This window comes from Orycteropus afer, unplaced genomic scaffold (assembly GCF_000298275.1).
Source record: "Orycteropus afer afer isolate SDZICR_OR568_19922 unplaced genomic scaffold, OryAfe1.0 scaffold00022, whole genome shotgun sequence".
Taxonomy (NCBI): domain Eukaryota; kingdom Metazoa; phylum Chordata; class Mammalia; order Tubulidentata; family Orycteropodidae; genus Orycteropus; species Orycteropus afer.
In genome coordinates, this window is record NW_006921609.1 from 1883010 (window position 1) to 1902396 (window position 19387).

A 19387-nucleotide genomic window follows, 5' to 3' on the forward strand; every position below is an offset into this window, starting at 1 on the left:
AAAAAAAAAAAAAAAGAATAAAAAGAGAACCTACAGTTTGGGAAAAAATATTTGGCAATGGCATATCTGACAAGGGACTTAGTTCTAAAATTTATAGAAAACTCCAATACCTCAACAAAAGAGACAAACAATCCAATTAAAAAATGGGCAGAAGACATGAATAGACACTTCAACAAAGATGATATTCAGATGGCCAACAAACGTATGAAGAAATGTTCATGATCATTAGCCATTAGAGAAATGCAAATCAAAACAATGAGATACCATTTTGCCCCAGCACTAGTAGCAAAGGTCAACAACAAAGAAAACAACAAATGCTAGTGAAGATGCGGAAAGATTGGGACTTTCATACACTGCTTGTGGGACTGTAAAATGATATACCTACTGTGGAAAGCAGGGTGGGGATTCCTTAGAAAGTTGGAATTAGAAATACCATTCAACCCAGCAATTCCATTACTAGGTAAATATCCTAAATAAGTGAGAGCCAGGACAAGAACGAATATCTGCACATGTTCATCACAGGAGCTCTGGTAGCATAGGGTCTAAGGCACTTGACTGCTAACCAGAAGGCTGGCAGTTCAAACCACCAGCCACTCCTCGGAAGGAAGGTTGGGCAATCTACTTCTGCAGTGATACCACCTCAGAAATCCTAGGAAGGGTCATTATGAGTTGGGTCCAACTTGAGGGCATGTAACAACAAAAGCATGTTCATCACAGCACTATTCACAACAGAAAAAAATATGGGAACAACATAGGTGCCCATCAACAGAAGAATGGATAACCAAACTATGGTACATACACACAATTGAATACTACGTGACCCTAAAGAATAACTTAGAATCTGAAAAACACCATATGATGTGGATGAACTCAGAGCACATCATGCTAAGTGAAATGAGTCAGTCCCAGAAGGACAAATGTTGTATTAGTCCATTATTGTAAAAAGTCAAGGAAAGGTTTATATATGGAAATAATCTTTCTTTGTGGGTTATGGCGAGGGGGGGGAGGAAACATTGCAAGATAGGTAGGTACAAATATTGATTTGGGTGAAGGGAAGGACAGTGCACCAAATGAGAGTGATCAGCTTGGTGGCATTGAGGAAGAGGAAGACACAGAGAGGCGCACGGGAGGTACAGACAACAAAGATGAATCCTTTTGCACATAAAATACTGCATTGTCAGTGAAAGCAAACATTCATCTATGGGTGGATAGATGGGTCCACAGGCTGAACAATCAGGTATTTGGGGGGAGTGTGCCCATGACCATGTATAGGGTTGGCAGGCAATGTTTCTACAAGTGTATTTGTATGCTCTGTAAGAATGTCCAGGTATATAGTAGAGCTGACAAGGAACAAGGTTGTAGTCACTTCTTGGCCATATCCAGCTACCCAAAGGGAACGAGTAGTTGGACCATGGGCTCAGGACCATAGTTGGAGGGGACATCAAGCTCAATTTGCATAAAACACTACACAAAACATTGCTTCACATTCTACTTTGACAAGTAGCCACTGGGATCATAAAAACTTGCAAGCAGCCATCTAGATGCAACAATGGGTCTCTCCTCATCCAGAGCAAAGAAGAAGGAAGAAAACAAAAGATGCATGGAAACAACTAGTTCAAGGAACTAACTGCATCATACACCATGCAATCCTTAGCCTACGTGACTATGAGACTAGAAGAACCAGATGATACCACTGTCAACCACTTGGAGGGGGATCTATGTAGGAGACCCTGGATTGAGTGGGAGAACAATGTGGAACAAAAATTAAAATCATTAAAAAAAAAAAAAGGAACAGGTTTGCTGGTCTTTTAAAGCTTGATGGAACCACTGAGACTACGGCCTCTAGCTGCCCTTCAGGTCTAGAATTGAACCCACTCCTGTGACTTCCAGCCAAACAAAAGACAGGCATATGACCTGTTACATTCGATAGATACACTCCTTGGAGAAATCAATGATGGGAGAATAGAAGTGCTGTGTATGCACAGGGAGACAGTTCTCCGGGCAGGAGTCAATGGGAGAGAATGACACAGGGAAGCGATACCCATGAGGAGGAAGTATCTCCATTTTTACCAATTTTTGCGGTCTGAAATTGACTGAACATGAAATCAAGAAGTGTTAATTATCATTGGTGATTAGAATGCAAAAGTTGGAAACAAAGAAGAATCATTATCAGTTGGAAAATATGGCCCTGGTGATAAAAATAATTCTGGAGATTGCATGACAGAATTTTGCAAGACCAATGACTTATTCATTGCAAATACCCTTCTTTAAAAACACTAACATCAGCTATATACACGGACTTCACCAGATAGAATACACAGGAATCAGATTGACTACATCTGTGGCAATAGGCAATGGAGAAGATCAATATCTTCAACCAAAACAAGGCCATGAGCTGATTGCAGAACAGACCATCAACTGTTCATATAAGTTAAAGTTGAAGATGAAGACAATTAAAAGAAGTCCATAAGAGCTAAAATATGACATTGATTATATCCCTCCTGAATTTAGAGACCATCTAAAGAATAGATTGATGCATTGAACACCAATGACCAAAAAACAGGAATTGTGGGATGACATCAAGAACATCAAACATGAAGAAAGCAAGAGTTCATTAAAAAGATGAGAAAGGAAGAAAAAAAAAACAAAATGCATGTCAGAAGAGAGTCTGAAACTTGGCCTTGAGTGGAGAGTAACCAAAGCAAATGGAAGAGCTGGCAAGAAAAAAGAGCTGCACAGAAGATTTCAAAGAGCAGCTAGAGAAGACAAAGTCAATTATTATAATGAAATTTTCAAAGACCTGGAGTTAGAGACCCAAAAGGGAAGAACATACTCAGCATTTCTCAAGCTGAAAGAACTGAAGAAAAAACTCAAGCTTCTAGCTGCAATATTGAAAGATTCTATGGGCAAAATAGAACTGAATGATGCAGCAAACATCAAAAGAAGATGGAAGGAATACACAGAGTCACTTTACCAAAAAGAATTAGTCAATGTTCATCCATTTCAGGAGGTGGCATAGTCAATGGTAGTCAAGGCTGTGCTGAAGGAATTGGTGAAGAACAAAGCTCCAGGAATTGATGGAATACCCATTGAGATATTTCAACAAATGGATGCTGTGCTGAAGGCACTCACTTGGCTATGCCAAGAGATTTGGAAGACAGCTACCTGGCCAACTGACTGTAAGAGATCCATATTTGTACACATTCCAAAGAAAGATGATCCCACAGAATGTGGAAATTATTGAACAATATTATATTATTAATTAACTATTAATATTATTATTTTACCTACAAGTAAAATCTTACTGAAGATAATTCAAAAGTGATTGTGGCAATATATTGACAGAGAATTTCTAGAAATGCAAGCTGGATTCAGAAGAGGACATGGAATGAGGATATCATTACTGATGTTAGATGGATCCTGGCTGAGAGAAAAGAATACCAGAAAGATGTTTACTTGTGTTTTATTGACTATGCAAAAGCATTCAATTGTGTGGATTGTAACGAATTGTGCAAAGAATTATTAAGAAGAATGGGAATCCCAGAACATTGGATTGTACTCATGAGGAACCTGTACATAGATCAGGAGGCTGTTGTTTGAACAGAACAAGAGGATACTGCATGGATTAAAATCAATAAGGGAGCATGTCAGGGTTGTATCCTTTCACCATACTTATTCAATTTGTATGCTGAGCAAATAATATGAGAAGCTGGACTATATGAAGAAGAATGTAGCATCAGGATTGGAGGAAGACTCATTAGCAACCTACAATACACAAATGACACAATTTTGCTTGCTGAAAGTGAGGATGACTTGAAGCACCTACTGAAAAAGATTGAAGACTATAGTCTGCAGTATGGATTACATCTCAATATATAGAAAAGAAAAATCCTCACAACTGGACCAATAAGCAGCATCATGATAAATGGAGAAACTACTGAAGTTATCAAGGACTTCACACTACTTGGTCCTACAATCAACAGCGATTGGATCAGCAGTCAAGACATTGGATGATATATTGCATTGGGCAAATCTGCTCCAAAAGACCTCTTTCAAGTTTTGAAGAGCAAAGATGTCTCCTTGAGGACTAAAGGGCACCTACCCCAAGCCATTGTATTTCCAATTGCCTCTTTGCATGGGAGAGCTGGACAGTAAATAAGGAAGACTGAAGAAGTGTTGATACTTTTGAGTTTTGTTGTTGGCAAAGAATGCTGAGAGTACCATGGACCACTAAAAGAACAAACAAATCTGTCCTGGAGGAAGTGCAGCCAGAATGCTCCTTGGAAGTGAGAATGGCCAGACTTCATCTCACCTACCTTGGTCATGTTGTCAGAAGGAACCATTCACTGGAGAAGGATTTCATACTTGGTAAAGTGGATGGTCAACAAAAAATAGAAAGGCCCTCAAGGAGATGTATTGACACAATGGCTGCAACAACAGTCTCAGGTACAGCAAGGATCATGAGGATGGCATAGGACCGGGAAGTGTTTTGTTTTGTTGTATATAAATTCACTATGAGTCAGAGATGACTTGAGGGCACCAAACAACAACAAAGAATGAAATAGAATACTTAAAGATAAATATCTTAGACATCAGTGAGCTGAAATGGACTTGTATTGCCCATTTTATATTGTGTAGTCATATAATCTACTATGCCAGGAATGACAAATTAAAGATGAATGGTGTCTCATTCAAAAAAAAAAAAAAAAAAAAAAAAAAATCAAGATCTATTCTGAAGTACAATCCTGTCAGTATAAGATATCCATATGACTACAAGGACGTACACTTATTATGAATATTGTTCAAAAATTTAGGCCCCAACAAATGGCAAAGATGAAGAAACTGAACATTTTTACCAACATCCGCAGTCTGAAATTGATCAAACATGTTATCAAGATGTATTGATAATTACTGGTGATTGAAATGTGACAATTGGAAACAAGGAAGGATAAATAACTGGAAAAGATAGCTTTAGTGGTGTAAATGATGTTGAAGATTGGATGGTAGAATTTTGCAAAATTAATGGCTTGTTCATTGCAAACAACTTTTTCAACATAAACTATATACATGGACGTGGCCTAATAGAATACATAGGAATCAAACCAACTACATCTGTGGACAGAGTCAATGGAGAAATTCAGTATCATCAGTCAGTGCAATGGCGGGCCTTCTGTCAAACAGACCATCAATTGCTCTTAACAAATTCAAGTTGAAGCTACAGAATATTAAAACAAGTCCACAAGAGCAGAAATATAACATTGAGTATACCACACTTCAATATAGAGGCTATCTCAAGAACAGATTTGAACACTAATGACCAAAGACCACATGACTTGTGGGATGTCATCAAAATAATCATGCATGAAGAAAGGAAAAAAAAATCATTAAAAAGACAGAGAGGAAGGAAAAGACCAAAATGAATGTCAGAAAAGACTCAGAAAATTAGTCTTGGGTGCAAAGTAACTGAAGCAATTAGGAAAAATGATGAAGTAAAAGAGATGAACAGAAAATTTCAAAGGCCAGCTTGAGAAGCCAAAATATTATAATGAAATGTGCAAAGACTTGGGATTAGAAAACCAAAAGGGAGGAAAACATTCAACATTTCTCAAGCTGAAAGAATTAAAGAAATAATTCAAGCCTCAAATCACAGTACTGTACATTCTACAGGCAAAAAAAATTGAACACAAAAAGCAACAAAAGAAGACTTTATTTAATTGGTCTATATTCAACCATTTCTAGAGGTAGCATATAATCAATAACTAGTGTTATTTATTGAAGGAAAAAGTTCAAGCTGCACTGAAGGCAATGGTGAAAAATAAGGATCCAGGAATTTAAACAATATCAATTGAGATGTTTGAACAAACTAATGCAATGATGAAAGCACTCATTCCTCTATGCTAAGAAATTTGGAAGACAGTTACCTGGCCTACCAATTGGAAGAGATCCATATTTCTGCTCATTCCCAAGAAAAGAGATCATACAGAATATAGAAATTATTGAACAATAACACTAATATCACATGCAAGTAAAATTTTGCTGAAAATAATTAAAGCACAGTGCAGCAGTACATCAACAGGGAAATTTCAATCTGGATTTAGAAGGAAGACATGCAAACAGAAACGTCATTGCTGATGTCAGATAGATATCGGCGGAAAGCAAGAATACCAGAAAGATATCTACCTATGTTTCATTGACTATGCAAAGACATTCAGCTCTGTGGATCATAACAAATTATGGGTAACATAGCAAAGAATGGTAATTCCAGAACACTTAATTGTGGTCTTCTACAAACTGTATATAGACCAAGAGGCAGTCATTCAAACAGAACAAGGGAATATTATGAGGTTTAAAATCAGAAAGTGTGTGCATCAGGATTGTGTCCCTTCACCACACTTATTCAATCTGTACACTGAGCAAATAATCCAAGACATTGGACTATATGAAAAAGAACTCAGCATCTCAATTGGAGGAAGACTAATTAACAACCTGTAATATGCAGATGATACAACTTTGCTTGCTGAAATTGAGGATGACTTGAAGCACTTGCAGATGAAGATTAAAGACTACAGTCTGCAGTATGGATTGCACCTCAACATAAAGAAAACAAAAATCCTCGCAAGTGGTCCAATAAACAGCTTCATGATGGATGGAAAAAAGATTGAAGCTGTCAAGCATTTCATATTACTTGGCTCTACAATCAACACCAATGGAAGCAACTGTCAAGACATCAGACAATATATTGCATTGGGTCAATCTGCTACAAAGGATCTCTTTCAAGTGATGAAGAACAAAGATGTCTCCTTGAAGACAAAGTTGAGCCAAACCCAAGCCATATTTTCAATTGCTTCTTATGCATGTGAGAGCAATGAATAAGGAAGATTGAAGAAAAGTCGATGCTTTTGAATTGTGTTGTTGGAGAAGAATGGTAAGAGTACCATGGTCTGCTAAAAGGACTAAAAATCTGTCCTGGAAGAAGTGAACTGGAATGCCCCTTGGAAGTGAGAATGGCCAGACTTCGTCTCACCCATTTTGGTCATGTTGTCAGAAGGGACCATTCCTTGGAGAAAGATATCATGCTTGGTAGGGTGGAGGGTCAAGGAAAGAGGAGGAGGCCTTCAACAAGATGGATTGACATGGTGGCTGCGATGATGGACTCAAGTATACCAGGGATCATGGAGCTGGCGCGGGATCAGGCAGTGTTTTGTTCTGCTGTGCATGGGGTCACTAAGAGTCGGAAATGACTCGACGGCACCTAACAACAACAACAAACATTTTTTAGAAACAACTACCAATTGCTCCTATAGCTACACAGCTCATTTCTTGTCTTCTCCCTCTCCCTTTTTCTCTCTCTGTTTTTTTAACAAGCACATACTCATTGCTCTAAGCCTGCACTACTTATTTAGCATCCTATCCTCAACTTTCTATCAAATTACTGCTATTGCAGAGTTTCCATTTTTTTGTGACTTAACCAGAAGTTTGGTGGTTCAAACCCATCAGCCACTTCTCAGAAGGAAGATTGGCCAGTCTACTTCCATAGTGATACTGCCTCCAAAACCCAAGGATAGGTCACTATGAGTTGGAGACAACTCAACAGCACATAACAACAACAACAACTCTATTTCTACTATAATGTGCCAATGGAAATAACTCACACACACACTCACACACATATGTATATGATGCATGCAGCATGTGTTGTTCATGTAAAAATATCGTACTTTCTCCCACTTGGTCAAGCTTTAATTAAGTTGGCTGTTTCAAGCCTGGTCTGACTTTGTCTTGCCAAGTGGCAAATTTTCACTCTCTCTATAGTAATACTTTGGAAGTATCATTTGCATGGTGAGGCTGGAAGACCTCTCCTGAAGCTATAGTAGTGTAACATTCCAACTATTATTGCTTACATACCATGTTTATTTGAATTTATTGAAGGAATACTGTCAGAGATTTTTGTGAGTAAGGTAGGGTAGTCAGTTTTGTGGAACTGACCCATGTTCTCCTGCAGAGGAGGTACCTGAAGTTTCCTTCATATCCTCCTCAAGCTATAACTGGCTTTTCTGCTGCTGTTTCTGTGACATCCTGAGTGCATTGTGTTTTTCAATATGAAAGCTAGCTCCATTGTGTGCTGTGTGGTAAAGGGCCGATGGTCAATGGGCATAAATTGGGTGGATATTCCAGGATATTCTATATGTACTGTCTTTATCTTATATAATAAACATTCTTCCCCCACAGAGCCCTGCAAAGAAGATAATTTTCACTGTGAAACTGGAGAGTGTATTCCACTGGTGAATCTCTGTGACAGTTATCCACACTGTAAGGATGGCTCAGATGAAGCACATTGTGGTATGTCTTGTTTATCACTTTAGCACGTTGTTGTTGTTGTTGTTGTTATGTGTGGTGGAGTCAGACACGACTCATAGCAACCCCTCCTTGGGTTCCGAGGCACTATCACTGAGGAAGTAGATTGCCCAACCTTCCTTCTGAGGAGTGGCTGGTGGGTTTGAACTGCCAGACTTCTGGTTAGCAGTCATGTGCCTTAGACACTGTGCTGCCAAAGCTCCCCACTTTAGCATATACATTTGGATTCTGAGAATGTTTTATTGTCATGCCATGTTTTATTGTTTTTGTTTTGTTGTTGTTAAGAATATACATATCAAAACATACACCACTTCAGCAATTTCTAGATGTACAATTCAGTGACATTGATTACGTTCTCTGAGTTGTATATCTATTCTCACCTTTCTTTTCTGAGTTGTTCCTCCTCCATTAACATAAATTCACTGCTCCCTAAATATTTTATCTGATTTTTCTAGTTGCTATTGTCACTTTGGGAGCCCTGGTAGCATAGTGCCAAGGCACTTGACTGCTAACCAGGAGGCTGGCGGTTCAAACCCACCAGCCACTCCTCGGAAGGAAGGTCGGGCAATCCTACTTCTGTAGTGATAACTGCCTCGGAAACCCAAGGAGGGGTCGCTAGGAGTCGGGGCCGACTCGATGGCAAATAACAACATTGTCACTTTGATACCATGTAGAGAGTTCTTAAAAGAGCATACTGTTCAAGGCAGATATTTTTTACTAGTTAACCTAGACTATTGTTTGGTTTTAGGAAGTCTTTAGAGGATAATTTTGATTTACAGTTTAAAGATCATCTCAGGGCAACAGTTTCAGGGATTCCTTCAGCCCTCAAAGCTCCAGGTCATATTTTGATGCTGTTGGACACTAGTATCTCCCAGTATTTTCAGGGCTTCTGTCCTCACTCCAGTTAGGAGAAAGGTTAACAACAAGGCTTCAGTGTTATTTGTTTAATTTAGCTTTAGTTGATTTACTTTAAGTATTAACTGTAAGAATAGGATAACCTACATTCAGGTAGAGTGTGTAAAAAACCATAGAAAGTACAAATTATGCACTCTAGTAACACTTTTATTGACTATGATACTCAGGACTACGATACTCAGGACTATAATACTCAGGACATTCCCATAAAAGAGACATCCTCATGCTGTTTTTTCATAACTGCTTGGATTTGGTTCATCGCATTCTTGATTCTAGAATGTTTACTACTCCTTCTGCCTTGCTGAGTTTCAATCTAACCCCTTTCGAGATTTTGTATAACATTGTGGTTACTTTTATTAAGTCATATTTTTATTTTTAAATGAAATATTTTTATAAGTAACATAACTATAATTTTTAATTTAAAGAAAATATTAAAGCAAAAATTTAAATCTTATTTACTGTGTGTCAGGTACTATGACTACCAGTAGCTTTAAAATGAGAAAAAAAAAAAAGAAAAGGTGCCCTGGAGTTGGTTCCAACTCATGGTGACCCTGTGGGACAATGTAGAACTGCCCTATAAGGTTCCCAAGTCTGTAATCTTTACAGAAGTAGACTGCCTCCACTTTCTCTTACTAATGGCTGTTGGATTTGAACTTCTAACCTGTTGGATAGTAGCCAAGTATTTTAAACACTGTGCCACTAGGGGTCCATCAAGCACTTTAAATAATCCCATAGTTTGCAGTAGTTGTAGTTAAGCTATATACAGTTATAATATGGTGTTTGAAGGTAAGACTACCATTGCTAATGTTTTACCTGCTTGGTAAAGCAATTTAGCTTGGATCAATTCCTACGTAGCCATCTTCATACTAATATACTTAACACTCTATACAAAGTAGCATGGGATATTAGGGAGCCTGATGGATACCAAACAGCAAAAGATAGAATTAAAAAAAAAAAAAAAAACTCCTAGAGAAGAAAGTAGAAAAAAATTGCCTAAAGTTATTCCTAAACCTGAGTTTTTCTTCTTTTAGAGAGTAAGTTAATAAAGCATGCTCTTCAGGAATGGCCTTATATATATTATGTTCATGTGCTTCATTCGTATGCACTTTACTTAACTCTTGCCATTTGTATAGTCATATGAAAGAGCAAAAATAAGTTCACCAAATTTGTATTTTTCTACTTAGGCTTTCCTAAGTAAAAAATCTTAAGAAAATACTACAATCAATTTCTAAACTCTGAATGTTCAGAATGTTTAGTTTATAGGCCATCATTTACTCTTATCAATTTATGTTGAAGTGACCTGTTTGTAATCTAATCTTTTTTAGTACGTCTTTTCAATGGCACAATGAACCACAAAGGCTTGGTGCAGTTTAGAATCCAGAGCATGTGGTATGTAGCTTGTGCTGAAAACTGGACCACCCAGATTTCAAATGATGTTTGTCAGCTACTGGGACTAGGGTAAGTAATTCTCTTTTAGGAGATTCTCTGGCTTTTTATTGATACCAAGTTGGACTTATTAAGAAATTTAAAATTCATTAAAGTTATGAATTCATAAAATACACAAGAAAGGAAGAAAAATTTACAGAGTAGCACTATCTTCAAAAAATCACCACTGCTAAAGAACATTTTATAATTATTATACAATTATAAATATATATAATTACATACATAAAGTATTATATTATTTTCTGCTTTTTGACATACTTATATATGAACATTTAGCCAGTCAGTAATTATTTTTCTACAGATCATCTGTGATACACCACACCAAAATACATGGTCTTTAGAGTTTGTCCTAGATTTCTAAATAACCTGGACACCTGTAGAAAAGGGAGCAAGCCAATCACTAAATGTGATTTCTCCGTGAGTATCACATCCTTCAGAGCAGGGCCTGAACGTGCTAGCACATGGAAATAAGCTTTTATTACTTACAAAAAGAAGAAACTAGACTAAAACAGACAAGTGATTCCCCCTGACTCAAAGCTTTCAGGGCCAAGATGCAAAACTTGGACATGTACCCTGATATGTACTGTAGAGAGGGACCTGAATGGTTACATGATACCCTAGTCCTCTCTGTCTTCTGAAAGTTGTCCTGGTGGAGATAGAGAATTCTTCCACGTATGTCTCCAGCCAGCATTATGGATGAGGAACTCCAAATAGACCTACATTCTGCTGGTCCTTCCAGCCAGATAGGCCTAGCTAGGTGGGCTGGACACTTAACACTACACATACTTCCACCTAGCATCATAGCTGAGGGACCATGAGGTCCCTCACTAACCTTTTTTATACCCCAAAGATCACATGACTAGGATCTATGTGACCCACTGCACAAAACACAATGTAATTTCCCAGCCCTAGGAGGAAGAAAATCAGACATCTTAATGCCACATCTGGGATTGTATCTCTTTAACACTGCTGAGATTTAAGCAAACCATTAGGCTTGCCGGAAGTGGGGAGGGGACAGTGATTTGTTCCTCCAGACCAAAGATGCTAGCAGAAGGAGGAATGGGGAAGACACAGGCACCAGGGTTGTCCAAAAGACAGTCTCCTCACATTATCATTTTTAAGAAAATGAAATACTCTTACTATGCCTATATCATAATAGACCTAACTAATCACAGAGCTACTTCAGAGAATATGCTTTCACCATATCTTTGCAACATGTTCATGATAGTTCTTTAGGAAAAGTTGTCAAAATATAATTATGATCAAAGATAAGCAAAATTTAAAGACTTTCCCAGGAAGGGTAATGCAAGTAAACAAAACTACTGCTTTCGAGTTGATTCTGACTCATAGCAACCCCCATTGGGTTTCTAAGGTTGTAAATCTTTATGGAAATAGATTACCCTGTCTTCCTTCCACAAAGTGGCTGATGGATTTGAACCACCAAACTTCTGGTCAACAGTCAAATTCCTTAGGCACTGTGCCACCAGAGTAATAAGGTTATATTATGAATTCTCCAAAACTTATTATTAACCCCCAGTCTAATGTACTATATGCTACTTCAAATATGTAAGTGTATTATATTCATTTTTTACCTCCCTATCAATCTCAAAAGTAAATAGGTGAAAACAGAAGTTAATAAGTAGTAATAGTTTACTTCTTATAAGTTAAACAGTCTGTCATCTCTAAATCACCACTCTGATATTCTGGTATTCATGAATTTGGAGATTTGGAAATTCCCAACTATATTGAGTCACATACGGTTATTGTGTCACTTATAACATTATATAAGTAACTAGTTAGCGTATTAAAATCTTAGACTAAACTATGAAATCTTTAAAAGTCAGGACCATGTCTTCTTTATCCATCGCTGTATTTCTTAGATGTAGAATAAGCCCTATCTCAATAAAATTGGTATTAAATAAATATTTATTGAAACAATGGATTCTTCATTATATATTCATTATATATTGGGGAAGGCTTTCTAGAAAATGGCCTGAGCTGAGTGGATGACAGCCTATTCCACATAACTGTGTACTATTTATTTACATGTTTTTGGCTTTTATTTTTTTTCCCCATCCACATTTTACATTCTAGTTCACTGAACTCGTTTTCTGTGAATCACAATCCTTTCACTGGAGACAGGGACAAGAACTAGATTTTTCAGCATGTGTACAACAAGTAGTACATCCTGCTTGCCTTAGATACATTATTTTGGGTGAAGGTCAGAGACTTGCTTTCTTCAGAAGTGAGTCAGATAATCTCTGCAAAGACTTTAATCACTGGGCCTAAATAGTCTCCATAGTGCCTTAGTAATTGAAAGAAAGTTATAGCCTTAATGAGAATTTGTCTAGACTGGTGCATGGTAACTGAAATAAAAGTTACTGAGTTTAAAATGATGTGTTTAGTACAGTGGAGAGTAATTTAGAACTCAATTTATTGAAAAGGCACTGTAGTCCCTCAAGATTATTTATGCAGATGGAGTATAAAACGCAATTCCCCCCAGATTCTAGTAAATCGTATGAGGCAGATTTCATCAGCCTTTGCTTTTTTAAATTAAACATTTTCATTGCCTGCCATTTATAGCATGCATAAGTAAAAAGTACTTTGAATAACATTTTCATGTCTCTGATCAAAGTATGAAAGAAAATGTTTTATCCTGATCCAAGGATAAATGTTAAAGAAACTTAGAATAGTGACTTTTTAATGTTATTTCCTGGGAAAGAATACTACATGGTTTCTAACCCAATATATGAACTATGAAAGTTAATTTGCTTTGCTAACCATTAAATACTAGTAGAAATCATCAGCTCTGTAAAACTTAACAGCACTTAGGAAATATTACCAAAATGTATTAAAAATAAGACTAATTATTTGTATCCCTACCAGATAGACTATTAGGGGTTGGTATTCATTTCTAAATGCTACAATAGTCCTTTTCAAGACAACTTAAGTTCAAATATCAGAAAAATCACTTTACGTTGAACCTCTCATTCTGAAGCACAAATAAGAAGTGGAATTGCTAAAACACTCACTCATTTCAGATGTGTTTTATAAACACTGAGGAAGTAATTTTTGAAGAGAACTTAAAGATTGAAATTTCCTATGTAAGTACACACAAATTTGTATTCACAATTTTAGCATCAGTTCCTAGAATATGGAATATAGAACTTATGCTGCATAGATCTAGATTAAGAAGTTAGCGGATAAATAAAAGCTTTTGTTCTTGTCCATACTTCTGTCAGTCTGATTATGTGAAGGAAACCTTAACTCATTACAAGTCAGAACACAAAGCAACAAAAAAGACAAATTATGGGAACTAGTAGAAAGAACACTACCAATTTTGACCCTAAATAGTTTCTTTATATTTGCTAACTTTATACTGTTGTTGTTATGTGCCATCAAGTCAGACCTGACTCATAACAACCCCTCCTTGGGTTTCCAAGGTGGTATCACTATGGAAATAGATTGCCCAATCTTCCTTATGAGGAGTGGCTGGTAGGTTTGAACTGCCAGCCTTCCGGTAAGCAATTAAGTGCCTTAGGCACTACACTACCAGAGTTCCTTATGTATATATAATATGTATATATATATAATGTATATATATATATATGTATATGTGTGTGTGTGTGTGTGTGTGTGTGTGTATATATATATATATATATATATATATATATAAAATATTGAATTATTTACCAAGTTGAAACTTAAGACAATTAAAAGAAGTCTAAAACTTTCCTTCTAAGGAGTGGCTGGTGAGTTTGAACCACCAGCTTTCTGGTTGGCACTTAGGCACTACACTACCAGAGCTCCCTATAGATCCCTATATGATTCTTATATACATTTATGTATTCTGAGTCAGTATAAAGAGCTCTGGTGGTATAGTGGCTAAGATTTTTGGCTGCTAACAAAAAGGTTCATCGTTCAAACCCATCAGGCCCTCCATGGAAGGAAGATGTGATAATCTGTTTCCATAAGGATTTATAGCCTTGGAAACCCAGTGGGGGTAGCTGTGAGTGGGAATGACTGGATGGCAGTGAGTTTGGTTTGTATAGTTTCAATCAGTATATCTGGAATAATGAGCTCTGGTGGTTCAATGGTTAAAGCATTCCCTTGCTAACCAAAAGATTGGCAGTTCAACCTCATGAGCCTTCTACAAGAGAAAGGTATAGCAGTCTGCTTTTGTAAAGGTTTTGAGCCTCAGAAACTATACGGGAAGGGCAGTCTATTCTGTACTCCATGGTCCCCATGGGTCAGAATTGGCTCTGCACCAATGTGTTTGTATCTTGGATAGAAATGCAAATTACCAGCAGGGAGTTGATCCAGTCTTTTCAGGTGATTCTGATGCATGCTAGTGTCTGAGAACCATTATTCTATGATTGGTGTTTGAAATCTTTTCTTGTTGTTCTTGTTGTTGTTGTTTTGCCGTGGAGTTGGCCCCGACTCATAGCGACCTCTCCTTGGGTTTTCGAGGCAGTTATCACTATGGAAGTAGGATTGCCCAACCTTCCTTCTGAGGAGTGGCTGGTGGGTTTGAACCGTTGTAGGTCATGCATAATTTTGGCAGTCTGGTTAAATACATCAACCATTTCCCAGGTTTGAATTTTCAATAAAAAAGGAAAATATTCATGGTTACAAGGAAAATTAATTACAGTGAAATTTCAATATATTAAAAATAATATGGCAATACACATATTTTTTTAAGTATTAAATGAGATGTACTGGTAGTTCTAATGATCACCATAATATAAATGATGAATGTAAATTATATTTTCTATGCAGCAACTGCTATTTGATACAGGGTATCTGCAGTTTGGTTTAGTGACAAAAATTATAGGTAACTATTAATATTGTATAGGACCTCTGGTAGCATAGTGCCTAAGGCACTTAACTGCTAACCAGAACCCTGGCAGTTCAAATCCACCAGCCACTCCTCGGAAGGAAGGTTAGGCAATCTACTTCTGTAGTGATACTGCCTCAGAAACCCAAGGAGGAGTCGCTATGAGTTGGGGCCAACTCCACAGCACATAACAAAAACAACATTAATATTGTGGTTGGTTCTCTATATTTGTAATTGAAGGAAATACTAACATTCAATCAGAGGTCAGTTGAAATATTGAAGATGTACTTTTTTTATTTTTTAATCCTACTAAAAATCCCCTCAATGTTATCCTGGGCTAAAAGGAACTCAATTGAACCCAGGCTAAGATATTAATGATGTTGGCTAAAGTGAATAGTATAGTCCTCCGACATCAATGTGTTGATCATCACTGGTGATTGGGATGTAAAAGTTGGAAACAAAGAAGAATCACCATTAGTTGGGAAATATGGCCTTGGTGACAGAAATAATGCTGGAGATCTCATGATAGAATTTTGCAAAACCAATGACTTATTCATTGCAAATACCTTTTTCCAACAACACAAACGGTGGCTATACATGTAGACTTCACTAGATGGAGTATACAGAAATCAGATTGACTGCATCTGTGGCAAGAAATGATGGAGAAGCTCAATATTTTCAGCCAAAACAAGGCCAGGACCTGATTATGGAATAGACCATCAACTGCTCATATACAAGTTCAAGCTGAAGCTGAAGACAATTAAAAGAAGTCCACAAAAAACAAAATATGATTTTGATTTTATCCCTCCTGAATTTAGAGATGATCTAAAGAATAGATTTGATGCACTGAACACCAATGACCAGAGCAACTGTGGGATGACATCAAGAACAACATCTATGAAGAATGCAAAAGGTCATTAAAAAGACAGGAAACAAAGAAAAGACCAAAATGTATGTCAGAAGAGACTCTGAAACTTGCCTTTGAGTGGAGAGTACTAAAGCAAATGGAAGAATCAACAGGATAAAAGAGCTGAACAGAAGATTTGAAAGAACAGCTTGAAAAGACAAAAAGACAATTATTATGATGAAAAGTGCAAAGACCTGAAGTTAGAAAACCAAAAGGAAAGAACACACTCAGCATTTCTCAAGCTGAAAGAACTGAAGTAAAATGTAATCCTCAAATTCTATGGGCAAAATAGAGTTGAATGATGCAGCAAATATCAAAAGAAGTTGGAAGGAATACATAGAGTCACTGTGCCAAAAAGAATTGGTTGATGTTCATCCATTTCAGAAGGTGGCATATGATCAAGAACCAATGGTATTGAAGGAAGAAGTTGAAGCCACACTAAAGGAATTGGCAAAGAACTCCAGGAATTGATGGAATACCCATTGAGATGTTTCAACAAATGGATGCTGCGCTGGAGACACTCACTCAGCTATGCCAGGAGATTTGGAAGACAGTTACCTGGCCAACTGACTGGAAGAGATCCATATTTGCACCCATTACAAAGAAAGGTGATTCCACAGAATGTGAAAATTATTGAACAATACTGTTAATATCATCTGAAGGTAAATCTTACTAAAAATAATTCGTAAATGGTTGCAGTAGTATATTGACAGAGAAATTCCAGAAATGCAAGCTGGAATCAGAAGATGACATGCAATGAAGGATATCATTACTGATATCAGGTGGATCTTTAGCTAAAAGCAAAGAATACCAGAAAGATGTTTACTTGTGTTTTATTGAGTTTGTAAAATCATTCAATTGTGTGGCTCATAACAAATTACGGATAGCATTGAGAAGGATAGGAATACCAAAAAACTTAACTGTACTCTTGAGAAACCAGTACATAGACTGGAAGGCTATTGTTCAAAAAGAAAAAAAGGATATGCATGGTTTAAAATCAGGACGAGAGCGCATCAGGGTTGTATTCTTTGACCATACTTATTCAATCTGTATGTTGAGCAAATAATCCGAGATGCTGGACTATATGAAGAAAAATGTGGCATCAGGATTGGAGGAAAACTCATTAACAACCTGTGATACTCAGGTGACCAAATTTGCTTTCTGAAAGTGAGGATGAATTGAAGCATTTACTGATGAAGATTGAAGACTAAAGTCTCTAGTATGGACTACACCTCAATATAAAGAAAACAAAAATTGTCACAACTGGGCCAATACGCAGGATCATGATAAAAGGAGAAAAGTTTGAAGTTGTCAGAGACTTCATAATCAACACCAATGGAAGCAATGGTCAAGACATCAGAGGATATATTGTTGTTATGTGCCATCGAGTCGGACCCGACTCATAGCAACCCCTCCTGTGTTTCCAAGGCAGTATCACTATGGAAGTAGATTGCCCAACCTTCCTTCTGCTGGTGGGTTTGAACAGCCAGCCTTCTGGTTGGCAGTCAAGTGCCTTAGGCACTATGCCACGAGAGCTCCCAAGGATGTATTGGATTGGGCAAATCTGCTGCAAAAGATCTCTTTCAAGTGATGAAGAACAAAGATGTTTCCTTGAAGACTAAGGTGCACCTAACCCAAGCCACAGTATTTTCAATCACCTCTTACGCATATGAGAGCTGGACAATGAATAAGGAAGACCAAAGAAGAGTTGATGCTTTTGCATTATGGTGTTGGCGAAGACTAATGAAAGTGCTATAGACTGCTAAAAGAACTAACAAATCTCTTCTGGAAGAAGTGCAGCTGGAATGCTCCTTGGAAGTGAGAATAGCCAGACTTTGTCTCACCTACTTTGGTCATGTTATCAGAAGGGACCATTCTTTAGGGAAGGATACCATGCTTGGTAAAGTGGAGAGTCAACAAAAAAGGAGAAGCCCTCAGTGAGATGGACTGACACAGTGGCTGCAATGCTGGGCTCAGGTATAGCAAGGATCATGAGGCTGGCACCGAACCACACGACTGAATAGCACCTAACAACAACAACAATCCACACCAGAGGAATCAATGATTCTTTGCACTGCTACAGTAAGAAACATGGAACTTGTATAATGTTTCTCCTCTATTGGTAGTTTGACTTCACCTGGCATTAAAACCAAAGCAAAGGAGAAAAAAATAAAACAAAACAAAACACCTTTTGCTCTACTGCAACCAGGCTTAAGTATCCTATTGAGAATCATCTTTGACTTAATCCAGGCTGTGCCTTAACTGTTTATTCTGACTCTTAGACTATTTTAAATTTCTCTGGAAGACGTTTTTCCTAATAGATCAAAAGAAACATAAAGAGTTTAAAAATATTTATGTTAGAAGGGTATTAGTAAAAAGGTAAAGAAAAAAAAAATCTATGACTAGGTTTTCACCAACCACAGACTGCAATTATTTTTCCTCTGAAAAAGACTCATTTCTCATTTCTTGTATTAAGTATTTAAAATATATTATTGGGAAATAATCGACTCTTTTATCTAAATGTAACTTAAGTTGTACTGACACAATTGAAGCAGAATTCTCCTTGCCCATAACTCCTATTTTGGCTGATACATACAGCAATTTAGTCTGTTACATAAAAGTTACAAAAGAGGATTTTTCCCCTACAGTAAAAATCCTTTATCATTTTCTTAGATCCTGTTATTTAAAGAAGAGCTTCTATATTCTAAAATGGAAACTGGTAGCAATGGGAGAAAGCATTAGCACTATAAAAGGAGTAACTAAAGCTTCCATTTTCTATTTATATTCTAAAGAGTACTCACAACCTTTCAAACTCTTAATTACTGTTGTGTATTTATTCTATGAGACCAAGGATAATTTTGAATATAACTGATAAAATTTAATGGAGTAATACACCTTCTCTCTTTTCCTTTAAATTGTCTTTCCTT

General features: G+C 37.1%; 1 protein-coding gene across 1 annotated transcript in view; it reads left to right on the forward strand.

Annotated features, from left to right (window-relative positions):
* Positions 1–19387, forward strand: part of TMPRSS15 (transmembrane serine protease 15) — a 288131-nt gene that overhangs the window by 204350 nt on the left and 64394 nt on the right. The window contains exons 18-19 of the mRNA XM_007934909.1: positions 8230–8340; positions 10596–10728. Coding sequence (XP_007933100.1) covers positions 8230–8340; positions 10596–10728 — 244 coding nt within the window. The remainder of the gene's footprint in view (positions 1–8229; positions 8341–10595; positions 10729–19387) is intronic.